Raw genomic sequence first — 14,170 nt, 5'->3', positions numbered from 1 at the left:
GCAGTCCACTGCAGTTTCCGCCGCTATACTGGCTGCACTTGGGAGCTGATGCTGGCCATTCTCTGGTAATACATATTCTGTCTGAAAACAATTGTGCAGGTCTGGACATGGTGGAGCCAGGCATGTGTGAACAGGCCTTGCTTCCCTTTAGGAACCATTGTGCCTGTCTGTCGATCTGCCGCTTTCTGCCATGGAAAGTGGTCTGGTAATGGACCTATTACGGACCAACCAATACTTCAGTTTTAGGCAGGGCTGTGGAGTCGGCGCAATTTTGGGTGCCTGGAGTCGGGAAAAAATGCACCGACTCTGACTCCTAATGAATTTGTAACTGTAATTAAAATAGAAAATATGATAAAATGTTCTATTTCTCATATAATAGTCATTAAAAATAATGTATATATACAGTATATATACAGTAATAGCTGTGCTCAGTCCACAAAAATGAAATAAACCAATCAAAATTAGTTGCTTGTGCCTTCAATAAAGCAGTCCCCGTATATATACATATGTGATTGTGGCTGTACAGTATATATGATGTGTACACAGGAATCTCTTATATATACTAAATAACGTCTATGCTGTAAGAATAAAGCCTGATGTGTAGCCGTGTCACTAATAGAGATGGTCAATGAGATGGAGATAATTCTGCGTTGATGCTGGTTTATGCAAATGTACGCACTCTCTTTGCTCATGAAATCAAATAATTTGATATGTTGTTAAAATTTGGTTTGGTGACTACAAATTAAAGGGTACCTGAGACGGATGAAAAGAGGGTTATACATACTTGGGGCTTCCTCCAGCCCCCTTCAGGCTAATCAGTCTTTCGCTGTCCACCTCCAGCACCTGGATCTTTTGCTATGAGTCCCGGTAATTCAGCCAGTCAGAGCAGTCTGGCTACATGCCGCTTCCACAGCCAGGAGCATTCTGCACCTGCGCAATAGTGCTGCGCAGGTGTAGTACGCCCCCGGCGGCGGAGTGTGTGCATGCGCACTACACCAGACTGGCTCAAGTACCTGGACTCATAGCAGAAGATCCAGGTGGCGAAGGAGGACAGCGAGGGACTGATTAGCCAGAAGGGGGCTGGAGGAAGCCCCAGGTATGTATAAAACTTTAATTTCATCTGTCTCGGGTTTACTTTGGTACACATTAGTACTATACTCTACATATGCACTCCCCACAGAGCTGCACGGAATCCACTGAGAATGTTGTGCACATTGAACAGAGAGGTGTTGTCTGTCACCCATAAACCTTGCATGAAGAATGTGTAATAGAGGAAGAATCTCCTCATTCCCCTACAGAGTACCTGCACATCACTCTTACATGTACCCACAGTTACATTGCCTAGGGCCTGATATATGTTCTTTGTTCCGGTCTGTACCTCTTTACTAGTACTCTTACCAAGGACTAGTTTTAGTCTAAAGGGAATAAATATAGTAGTCTACATATCCTTCTCACTTCCGTCGTCTTGTAAAATTCCTAAGCGTGGGCAGTTAAGAGACTAATTTCACGCTACATACTGTTAATCAACAAAATTGTAATATGCAAATTAGAGGAGTCGGAGTCGGTGGAATCCTAAACTGAGGAGTCTGAGTCGGTGGATTTTTGGACGGACTCCACAGCCCTGGTTTTAGGTCAGCCTCCCTTTAACATGTACTAGTTTTGTATAGATATTAGGTGAAAGTTAGACTTTCTGCAATATAAATATTCCCTGTTAGCTTGGCTCTTTACACAGCATGTATGCGATTCCCCATAGCTGATGCATACTCTTATCAGAACAAGTGCCAACTTGCGTCTCGGAGACGTACATGGCACAAATGGAAACGGGGGGCCTTAGTAAAGCTGAAAGATGCTAGAACCCCTGAGTTCCTACTGCTCTGTGTGGGTCCCAATCAGGAAGTTCTGCATCACTTCCTGTTTTAAGTCAACACTCTACCGCATACATGTCAAACTCCGGCCCACATGCCAAATCTGGCCCTCAAAGCCATTCAATTTGGCCCTCAAGTAGTTTCCTCACTTTGCATCATGTTTGGCCCACTCTATACCACCGGGGAAGGTATATTGGAGGTAAAGAACCCTAGAACACCAGGGAATGCATTAGGGGGAGGTAGGGGGAAAGCACTAAACACTAGGGAACTGTGTAGGGGAGGGTGGGGGCATCTAGACACCAGGGAATTGTATAGGGGAGGGGACACCACAAGAAACCAGGGAACCGTATAGGGGTTGGGGGGGTGGCATTAGACACCAGGGAACTTTATAAGGGAGGAAGGTGGCCAGTAGACATTGAGGTTGGCCCGTGACTAGGTCCCAGTGTTCAATTTCGGCCCACTTTATATTTGAGTTTGACACCCCTGCTCTACCGGTAGTACAAAAACAGCTGTAACTGCCAGGCAGATTTTAACTGTTCCTTGCCAAATCCTAAACTAAAGCTGGCCACTAACGGTCCAATTTCTAGCGAAAAATCGTTCGAGCAATCAGAAATTCTGATCGGACGAAAAATCGTTCACTACACCATCAACTAACCAATCATTGCTTCCTATCTATCACGACCACCAAGAAAATCCAAATTTTCGTTCGACGAAAATTCATTCGGGCGACATTTTTTTTACTCGTTCATAATCGATTGTCCACCAATGAAGATTATTTACAACCAATCCGATCAGAATTTCTGATCGCTCGAACGATTTTTCGCTAGAAATTGGACCGTTAGTGGCCAGCTTTAGAGAACACATTTTTATTGGCGTTACACTTTTCACAGCTAAAAACTTTTGATAGAATAAGTAAGTTTTAGAATTTTGTTTCAAGTTAACCACTTAAGGACCGAGGTGATAGAGATCTACGCCCTGTTTTGATGGGCTCCTGGCTGGCAGGGCGTAGATCTCTATCACCGGCGCCGCCGCTGCCCGCCGCGATCGTGCGCACCGAACCGGCTGCACTTAGCTGTCTTATGACAGCTAAGGCTTCCGGGTATCGGCAGGAGCCGTCACTGATTGGCTCCCTGCCGTGTGATCGCTGTGAGCCAATCACAGCGATCACCCTCCGGAAGGCAACGTAGTTGCCGTTCCGCCTCCCTCTCCGCCTCCCTGTCACTGTGGATCTTGTGTGACAGGGAGAGACGGACAGCCTACAGCCGTGACAGGCTGTGCGATCTTAGTGTAAAAAAACACTTTGTAACCCCATGTATCCCTTGATCCCCTCCCAACCACCTATATATATATATATATATATATATATATATATATATATATATATATATATATATATATATATATATATATATATATATATATATATATATATATATATATATATATATATATATATATATATATTTTACTGGACTGTGATTTTAACTACTTGCCGACCGTAGGGGCGGCGGCAAAGTGGAGCCCGCAACGATCGCAATACGCCGATCGGCGGCGGCTCGTTGCGGACTAGCTGGCCGGGGATCGCACGCTGGATGTGCCCACCCGCGACGTCAACCCGCCAGCCAATTAGCAGCGGCGGCGGGTTGTTAACCCCCGATCTGCCGCATGTAAAGCAGATAATACGCTTTGTAATGTATACAAAGCGTATTATACAGGCTGCCTCCTGCCCTGGTGGTCCCAGTGATTGAGGGACCACCAGGGCAGGTTGCAGCCCTCCTAGTAAGTACCCAATCACACTGATCCTGCCCCCTGATCGCCCACTGCACCCATCAGACCCCCCCTGCCCACCCCTCAGACACCTGTTTGCACCCAATCACCCCCTAATCACCATTAATCACTCCCTGTCACTATCTCAACGCTATTTTTTAGATTAGGTCCTAAACTGCCCCCTGGGGGCTCCTGAACACCCCCCCCCCCCCCACACCCTCAGATCCTCCCTAGACCCTCCCCCCTGTGTACTGTATACATCTATTCTTCCCTATAATCACCCACTGATCACCTGTCAATCACCCCCTGTCACCACCTGTCACTGCCACCCATCAGATCAGACCCTAACCTGCCTTTTGTGGGCACCTGATCACCCGCCCACACCCTCAGATTGCATGCAGACCCACCCTCAGATCACCTCCGAAAGTGCATTGTTTACATCTGTTCTCCCCTCTTATCATCCACTGATCACCCATCAATCACCCCGTCACCACCTGTCACTGCTACCCATCAGATTAGACAATTAGCCCCCCAGACCCCCTCTGATCAACTCGCCAGTGCATTGCTTGCATATATTCTCCTCTGTAATCACCTACTGATCACCTATCAACCACCCCGTCACCCCATGTCACCACCTGTCACTGCTACCCATCAGATCAGGCCCTAATATGCCCCCTGCGGGCTTCTGATCACCCGGCCAAACCCTCACCCGCCCCACCGCAGTGACAGAAATTTTTTTTCTGATCACTGCTGGTACGACTTAATTGCCATGTCCAGGTCACGATTTGAGAACATTCCTGCACTTCAGTGCCAATACAACCTGTCATCTAAGAAGCCACCCTGCTTATGACCGGTTCCACAAAATTCGGCCCCTCATAGACCACCTGTCATCAAAATTTGCAGAAAGAAGACACCCCAAGGTATTCCAATAGGTGTATGACGAGTTCATAGAAGATTTTATTTTTTGTCAAAAGTTAGCGGAAATTGATTTTTGTTTTTTTCACAAAGTGTCATTTTCCACTAACTTGTGACAAAAAATAAAATCTTCTATGAACTCACCATACACCTAACGGAATACCTTGGGGTGTCTTCTTTCTAAAATGGGGTCACTTGTGGGGTTTCTATACTGCCCTGGCATTTTAGGGGCCCTAAACCGTGAGGAGTAGTCTAGAAACCAAATGCCTCAAAATGGCCTGTGAATAGGACGTTGGGCCCCTTAGCGCACCTAGGCTGCAAAAAAGTGTCACACATGTGATATCGCCGTACTCAGGAGAAGTAGTATAATGTGTTTTGGGGTGTATTTTTACACATACCCATGCTGGGTGGGAGAAATATCTCTGTAAAGGGACAATTGTGTGTAAAAAAAATCAAAACATTTTAATTTACAGAGATATTTCTCCCACCCAGCATGGGTATGTGTAAAAATACACCCCAAAACACATTATACTACTTCTCCTGAGTACGGCGATACCACATGTGTGACACTTTTTTGCAACCTAGGTGCGCTAAGAGGCCCAACGTCCTATGAGTACCTTTAGAATTTCACAGGTCATTTTGATTCATTTGGTTTCTAGATTACTCCTCACGGTTTAGGGCCCCTAAAATGCCAGGGCATTATAGGAACCCCACAAGTGACCCCATTTTAGAAAGAAGACACCCCAAGGTATTCAATTAGGTGTATGGGGAATTCATAGAAGATTTTATTTTTTGTCACAAGTTAGTGAAAAATGACACTTTGTGAAAAAAAAAACAATAAAAATCAATTTCCGCTAACTTGTGAAAAAAAAAAAGAAATCTTCTATGAGCTCCCCATACTACTAACGGAATACCTTGGGGTGTCTTCTTTCTAAAATGGGGTCACTTGTAGGGTTCCTATACTGTCCTGGCATTTTAGGTGCCCTAAACCGTGAGGAGTAGTCTAGAAACCAAATGCCTCAAAATGACCTGTGAAATCCTAAAGGTACTCATAGGACTTTGGGCCCCTTAGCGCAGTTAGGGTGCAAAAAAGTGTCACATGTGGTATCGCCGTAGTCAGGAGAAGTAGTATAATGTGTTTTGGGGTGTATTTTTACACATACCCATGCTGGGTGGGAGAAATATCTCTGTAAATGGACAATTGTGTGTAAAAAAATCAAAAGAAATCTCATTTACAGAGATATTTCTCCCACCCATCATGGGTATGTGTAAAAATACACCCCAAAACACATTATACTATTTCTCCTGAGTAAGGCGATACCACATGTGTGACATTTCTTTTGCAGCCTAGGTGCGCTAAGGGGCCCAAAGTCCTATGAGCACCTTTAGGCTTTACAGGGGTGCTTACAATTTAGCACCTCCCAAAATGCCAAGACAGTAAACACACCCCACAAATGACCCCATTTTGGAAACTAGACACTTCAAGGTATTCAGAGAGGGGCATGGTGAGTCCGTGGCAGATTTCATTTTTTTTTGTCACCAGTTAGCAGAAATGGAAACTTTTTTTTATTTATTCTTTTTGTCACAAAGTGTCATTTTCCGCTAACTTGTGACAAAAGATAAAATCTTCTATGAACTCACCATGCCTCTTAGTGAATACTTTGGGGTGTCTTCTTTCCAAAATGGGGTCATTTGGGGGGTATTTATACTATCCTGGAATTCTAGCACCTCATGAAACATGACAGGTGGTCAGAAAAGTCGGAGATGCTTCAAAATGGGAAAATTCACTTTTTGCACCATAGTTTGTAAACGCTATAACTTTTACCCAAACCAATAAATATACACTGAATGGGTTTTTTTTTATCAAAAACATGTCTGTCCACATTTTTTGCCCTGCATGTACACAGAAATTTTACTTTATTTGAAAAATGGCAGCACAGAAAGTTAAAAAAAATCATTTTTTTGCCAAAATTCATGTCTTTTTTGATGAATATAATAAAAAGTAAAAATCGCAGCAGCAATCAAATAGCACCAAAAGAAAGCTGTATTAGTGACAAGAAAAGGAGGTAAAATTCATTTAGATGGTAGCTTGTATGACTGAGCAATAAACCATTAAAGCTGCAGTGGTCTGAATGGAAAAAAGGCTCTGGTCCTTAAGGGGTAAAAAGACTGCGGTCCTTAAGTGGTTAATAATGTTACTTTTATTTACTGCCCAGTGGAATGAACTGTATATTGTATCCTTTAATTCAGGAGTAAGGAGTCTGAACCACATGTTCAAGTTGGAAGCACTCGAGAGAACGCTAGAAGTCAAAAGGAAAGCCGGTATGTAGCAATGATAGTATAGAGCCCATGTAGAAAACATGTTTTGGAAAGATAGGAACCTTGTCACTTTTCTGTTTGAGCATATTTCTCTGTACTTCCTGCCCAGTGATGGGAATATCGACAACAGGAAATCTGGAGCACACACAGCATTAAAAACCCTTTTTTTTTTCTTTTTTTTAATATAGTAAATAGAACATTTATGGTGTTGTTACTGTTCCCTACTGAGATGCTTTTCCCTCCTTCCTGGGCAGGAATAGTCGATGGAATGTATATCATTACCGGATTGTGCAAATATATGCAGCTTGAAAATGGACAAATTGATACTTGCCAAAGTGGTTTTCGATTGGTCCATTTTTGAGATGCTTAAAGAGACTCTGAAGTCTAAATGTTTACATGTTTTTATAAATTAATCCTCTTCAACAGTATAGCCTAAATTAAAACTCTGTAATCCCGCCGCAAAACGAGGGTTTATTCATAGAGAAAGCAATCTTCAAAGTTCCATACCTTTGCAGGTCGCAGATCGTGCTGCCCTGGAGAGGCTGAGCTTTAAGCTATTGCTCTGCCTCTCTGCAATCAATCTCCACGGATCTCTGCCTCCCCCCCCCCACCCCCCTTCCCCTCAGTGAAAGGAAGACTGAGAGGAGCAGGAGGAGGCGGCGATCTGCAGAGATTGATTGCGGAGAGGCAGAGCTACAGCCTAAAGCCTTCAGAACTGCCTTTATTCTACGTGGCATTGATTCAACAAGGTGCTGAAAGCATTCTTTAGAAATGTTGGCCCATATTGATAGGATAGCATCATGCAGTTGATGGAGATTTGTGGGATGCACATCCAGGGCACGAAGCTCCCGTTCCATCGCATCCCAAAGATACTCTATTGGGTTGAGATCTGGTGACACTGGGGGCCTTTTTAGTACAGTGAACTCATTGTCCTAAAGGGGTGTGTGAGCACCCTGGAGCAAAAGATACAAGAGAGAAAACGGGAGCCCAAGGGTGCAGTATGTCAAAGTAACACAATGTGTGGAAAGAATTAAGCAAAAGGTCTACTCACAAAGGTGGGTTGCTAGGGGCAACCGACCACTGGCAGCAAGTGGAGACAATGAACCCGACTTCACTCGGGGTGGTCCGTCAGGACCTCGGCTGGTCGTCAGGACCTCGGCTGGTCGCTCTCCTTGATAAAAAGAAGCACTAGGCTTATGTAAAAAAACACATTGGCTAATGCTTATACCCCTTCAACGAGGGACGTTGAGGGGTAGATTTAGAACATATAGGGGATAAAGCGCCCTGGTTGTATAAAATATTTCAAAAACAACTAAAAAGGAACAAGTGAGGTGGCTTACCTCAGAGACGAAATTCTTAGACAAAGAATTTTTAATAACAAAGCACAGGCAACACGTTTCACGGGTCTGAGGCCGCTTCCTCAGGCCAATAAAAGTGCAAACAGTCTCTAGACCGCTAACTCTGAGCCTGCACAGTAGTAACAAGGCATGATGGATCCATGTTAACATTCTGTTTACGCCAAATTCTGACTATCAAGACTCATCAGACCAGGCAACATTTTTCCAGTCTTCAACTGTCCAATTTTGATGAGCTTGTGCAAATTGTAATTTCTTTTTCCTATTTGTAGTGGAGATGAGTGGTACCCGGTGTGGTCTTCTGCGGTTATAGCCAAGTTACAAGAAGGACACGCACACCAGGCCAATTAAATGCTTAGAAAATTGTATTCAAAAGTAAAACGTGCAAATAGATATTACATATGCTAATCTGAACCTACAGTACCATTATGTAAATATACACACATTGCTTATAGCATAGCACACAATATGTACATTGATTAGAAACGCACTCTGTATGGCAAAACAAGCTAACAAGAACAAAGTCCAGTTTTTGAGCAATCCTAAACCAAGTGTGTTATGTATCAAACAAAGTCCATATGCAGCAATGCTCAGGGCTAGTAGTAGAAACTACAAAGTTCAACAAGCAGTATGAGATGAGGTGCGGACACCCTCAACTTTTTACCCACTTCTGCGGTTATAGCCCATCCACCTCAAGGTTGTGCGTGTTGTGGCTTCACAAATGCTTTGCTGCATACCTGCATGCTTCTATCAGCTTGAATCAGTCTGCCCATTCTCCTCTGACCTGTAGCATCAACAAGGCATTTTCGCCCACAGGACTGCTGTATACTGGATGTTTTTCCATTTTCACACCATTCTTTGTAAACCCTAGAAATGGTTGTGCGTGAAAATCCCAGTAACTGAGCAGATTGCGAAATACTCAGACCGGCCCATCTGGCACCAACAACCATGCCACGTTCAGAATTGCTTAAATCACCTTTCTTTCCCATTCTGACATTCAGTTTGGAATTCAGGAGATTGTCTTGACCATGACCACACCCCTAAATGCATTGAGGCAACTGCCATGTGATTGGTTGATTAGATAATTGCATTAATGAGAAATTGAACAGGTGTTCCTAATAATCCTTTAGGTGAGTGTATGGGTATATTTACTATCATTGTAATAAAAATCATGGCGTTAAAGTAACTGAACTCTTGCACAGGACAGAAGAAAAAAAATAGAGAAATTCACCCTGTATGTATTAGAGAGTTTAGCCTATCTTAATTCCACCTCCTCTGTGACTAATCACTAGTGTAATTTAATCTCTCAGCTGTGTCAGCTGGCTTTCTCCCAGAGTAGCTAATAAACATATGTATTGCACTGTCCACGTTTTGATTTTAGTGGTTTTTCTACAGTAAAAAGAGAGAAAATCATTCTTAGCATTTCTCATTTTAACTCTGGCTATTTTGAAGCGAATCCTGATGTAATTTCCTCCCTTATTCTCCTCCGCCTGATTGTGTATGCACTATCCGCCCTTCACTATAGAAAGTGCATTGTCTCAGCATTAGAAATATTGGCCAATCAGAGAGGAACAGAGGTGTGGGAGGGATAAACAGGAGAGAAAGAGGCTTCAGCCAATCAGGCTGCATTAGTTAAGTCTAAGGGAAAGTAGATAAGCAAAAAAGGACAACCCAGCATGCCCTGCAACTTCCTTTTTGTGTACCAAATTTTGTGCGCGCCAAATAAGTCAGGTTAACTGGGTAATGATCATTTATCAACAAGAAAAGTAATAGTGATTTTAGGTTTTGGATTGCCTGGTTACTATCCTTATTTGTTTACCAGATAAAAATATAGAATTGACTTTTTGATTTTATGCCCGACAGTTACACTTCAACACTATGGGCTTGATTCACAAAGCGGTGCAAAGTGTTTGCACGCCTGTGAAAAGCCCTTTATCACGCCTAAACTCAGTTTAGGAGTGATAAGAAGAAACTCGCGCGATCTCCCGCGCGCAAAGTTTTGCGCGCGTAGCGCACCGCGCTGCGCGCGCAGTGTGCCGTGCTTCGCGCGCAGCGTCCATTGAGCCCTATGGGACTTTGCGCGCGCGGCGCGGTGCGCTACGCGCGCAAAACTTTGCGCGCGGGAGCTTCGCGCGAAGAGCAGCACAAATCGGTGATAACTCAGCTTTGCACCGCTTATCACGCCTAAAGTCTTTTAGGCGTGATAACTGAGTTATCACCGCTTTGTGAATCAAGCCCAATGTCTGCGTCCATGACAGCAGAAAGTAGACACACTGCAGGATTTGTATCAGCTGTAAGCTGTAACCTTCTTTAAAGGTTGTTATGCTGTTGCTTATCTTTTACAGCAGAGAGGAAGTTGTGGGTTCAGGTCTGCTTTAACTTCTTCATTCTGGAGCAGGAAGACTGAGCCATGTAATGAAGTTGAAAGTTGAGGGACTGATGGAAGTAAAACGGAGAGTCAGGACATCAGACCCAAATAGAGTACATTATGCAGATAGGATAATCTGACTGAAGTCTGAACATGCTATATTTGCATGTTTTTTCAGGTGTGTGATTGACACAACTGAAGCCAAAGAAAATCTGCAGGGCAGCCAGGCAACTGGCATAGTTTAACAAGAAATAAATATGGCAGCCACCAAATCCCTCTCCCTACATAAAAGCTCACGTAAAGAGGAACTGTAGTGAAAATATTTTATTTATTTTTACAATATTTAGAAATGATATAGTCAGTGTTTGCTCAGTGTAAAATCTTTCCTCTTAGGGCTGCACGATATACTGTTTTAAAATCAATATTGAGATTTGTGGCAAGATGATTTCCTAATTGTCAGTGAGGATTTTTTTCATGCGTACAATTTTAAGCGCGCAGGCTTTTTACACGTACTATTTTAAGCGTTCCATGTGTAAAATTGTTTGTGTTGGCCGCGCGGCACTCTTCCTCCTTTCTGCCTGAAAGGAGACAGAGCGGTAGCAGTGTTCCCCCAGGCTCTTTTAGCCGGGTGCTCCACCCGGCTAGTTTTGGTGAGCACCCGGCTGTTATCAGTTCACTTCCACGTATGCTGTAAGCAGAGTTCCGCACAGAAGCACCGGCCCTGCATTCTCTCATATTGCCCCACCCGGCTACTTTTTCATGCCATCCGGCTGGAAAAAAATTCTGGGGAGAACACTGGGTAGTGAGTAGTGTAATGCGGCCAGCACGGTGCTTGTGGAGGAGAAGGATCCACACATCAGGCACTCCTGTTCTGCACTTTGTCTCCCGTGGTCACACAGTGTACTGTACATTTGCTCACTTCCCAGGATCTGTTATCTCGCCATTCAATTTTTTCCTAAAATCGTGCAGGCCCATTACCTCTTCCTGCTTTACATTCTGACATTTTTTACATTCTGAAATTTATCACAAGTGGAGACCTCTTTAGTCCGGTCAGGTGATCTTGGAATGTTCAATAACTGAGAGTCCCAAAGTCAGTACAAAACATACCTGGTCTCCCAGAATGCTCGTAGGGAGGGAGGTTGAGAGAACATTCCATATGGCTAAATGGCATAGGCTGATCACCACTATGAGGGCAGGGCTACATACTAATATACAGCAGTACTGTATATAGATACAGGAGTTGTTTGCAGTAAAATAACTGTTACTGCGTTCTACACTACAATGCCTCTTTGTTACAATTTAATTTCTTCTTAAATTTAGGAGCAAAGAAGCTGAGACACTCCTTGATGTTAAAAGAACCAGGAGATATCAGGAAAACTGGCGTTTATAATAAATAAATTATATATATATATATATATATATATATATATATATATATATATATATATATATATATATATATATATACATACAATGATCTCTGAAACATATAGACAGTCAGTAGGGATGTGCAGTAAGCAGATCTGAGTGCCTGCGAGGAGTCTAGTGCAGAAGGAGTGAGCCAAATGTCTACATGCAAAGCTGTACAGGTGTGCATGACAGTGAATTGGAGACAGTAGGGTATATTGTACAGCTTTGCCACTTTGTCTCCTGCCACCATCAAAGCTCTGTGACCCATCACAAGACCACTAAGGACCCTTTTGGGCCCCTTTCAGTTGCTCCCAGTTATAACTGTAAGAACAACTGATTTTCAAAGCAATGCCCATGTTTTCCTATGGCTCAGTTCCCACTACAAGCAGTTTAACTGAAAGCTTTTTCACAATGCACTGCTATGGAAATAAAAATGCATGCCAACACATACTAACGCACACTAAGTGTGAAGGGCCCTTACACTTAGTGTGTTGTATGCGTTAGGACGCGTTTTGTTCCTTAGAAATGCATTGTGAAAAAGCATTCAGTTAAAATGCGTATAGTGGGAACTGTGCCATAGGAAAACCTGGGCATTGCTTTGAAAATCCGTTTTCTTTCAGTTATAACTGAGAGCAACTGATTATGCGTTTTAACTGAAAGCTTTTTCACAATGCACTGCTATGGAAAAAAAAAAACCGCATACCACCGCATTTAGTGTAAAAGTGTTTAAGAGCACTTACCGAATGTGTCCCATATGACCTGCTGTAAGTTCATTATAACCAGTAGAAAGTGCATAGCGCATAGGGGTACCTTAACATATAAAAACTATCACTAGAGCTCAGTCCTATTGATTAGCCATCCTCAGAATACTTTATTCAGGAAAACTGATAAAACCATGATCAATCCTTATTCTCTTTCTCGAGATAAGGCATTGGCTCAAAATAACACTATACTCTGTAATGTGTTGCTGAACTTTAGTTTATGGCAGCCAGGAGCGTAACAGAAATAAAAGAGCTGCCGCAGTCCTGAGCTCGGCGGAGAAGAGCAGGCCTCAAAGAGAACCAGAGATGAAGCACCCTCTTGTATTTTACCTTATAGGCCCATACACATGTCGGATTTTTGCGAACGACGGGTCGTTTGAACGTCCCATCGTTCAGTCGTCTGCACGCCAAATCGGGCGTGTGTCGTTCGGGTGAGAAGACTGGTCTGGATCGCTCAAAATCAGTCTTATCACCCGAACGACAGTCAGTACACACGCCCGATTTGGCGTGCGGACGACTGAACGACGGGACGTTCAAACGACCCGTCATTCGCAAAAGTCCGACGTGTGTATGGGCCTTATAAATCAGTGGGAACATGACAGTAAACACCTAATCTGCTCTTTGTTCCATTGTTCTCTGTTTAATCTGACTGTTATCACCTCTGATAAGAATCCCCGACTGAGCACTCAGTCTAGCTTTGCTATGGAAAGATTATAGCTGAGTCTGTCTCCTCTGGTGTCTTTTCAAGCCCAAGCCTGCCCCCTTGGGGCTCTGCTATAATGACTCATCTATAATTATTCCCTGCAAAGCCAGACTAAATGCTCAGTCCGGGATTCTTATCACAGCTGATAACAGACACTTTTAGCAGTGAGGATGAAACAGAGAGCAGGGTAAGTGTTTTCTCTAATGTTCTTACTGATATAAGGGTAAAATACATTACACAATATATATGGTAAAATACACAAGGGTGCTTCGTCTCTGGTTCCCTTTAAATAAAATCTGGGAGTTAAAAAAAAAAAATTAGATACGTGCCCACATAGAGGGAAGCCTCTGCAAACATTGGTCCAGAGGCTTCCCGATCCATTTTGGAACCCACTGCTGCTGTGCAGGGTCCCTTTGAACATATCCGAACAGAGCTTGTCAGCTATGTTCCCGTAGCCGCTGTCCCCTTTGCATGCGAGTACCTCCACACCTGCGCAGTAAGCGAAGCCACCCATTCACCCAGATGAACAAACGTGGCTAGGCACAAAATAGCGGTAGTGCCGGTCTTTCTCCCAGCCCCTCGTACTTTTTTGTTAGCCAACAATTACCATAAGTTATAAGCAGGCACATTCTGTGCAATATTGTGCTGCTGGCTGTTTTTTTTCACACATTGGAAATGCAGGGAAAAAAACTCATGCAATTTGTCAA

At 43.5% G+C, this 14,170-nt stretch overlaps 1 protein-coding gene across 3 annotated transcripts in view; it reads left to right on the top strand.

Annotated features, from left to right (window-relative positions):
- MIS18BP1 (MIS18 binding protein 1) overlaps positions 1-14,170 on the top strand; it is a 121,744-nt gene that overhangs the window by 67,809 nt on the left and 39,765 nt on the right. For all 3 annotated transcript variants that reach the window (XM_068254158.1, XM_068254159.1, XM_068254160.1), the window contains one exon: positions 6,798-6,869. In XM_068254158.1, coding sequence (XP_068110259.1) covers positions 6,798-6,869 — 72 coding nt within the window. The remainder of the gene's footprint in view (positions 1-6,797; positions 6,870-14,170) is intronic.

This window comes from Hyperolius riggenbachi, chromosome 9 (genome assembly GCF_040937935.1).
Source record: "Hyperolius riggenbachi isolate aHypRig1 chromosome 9, aHypRig1.pri, whole genome shotgun sequence".
Taxonomy (NCBI): Eukaryota; Metazoa; Chordata; class Amphibia; order Anura; family Hyperoliidae; genus Hyperolius; species Hyperolius riggenbachi.
This window is presented reverse-complemented; position numbering and strand designations above follow the sequence as displayed.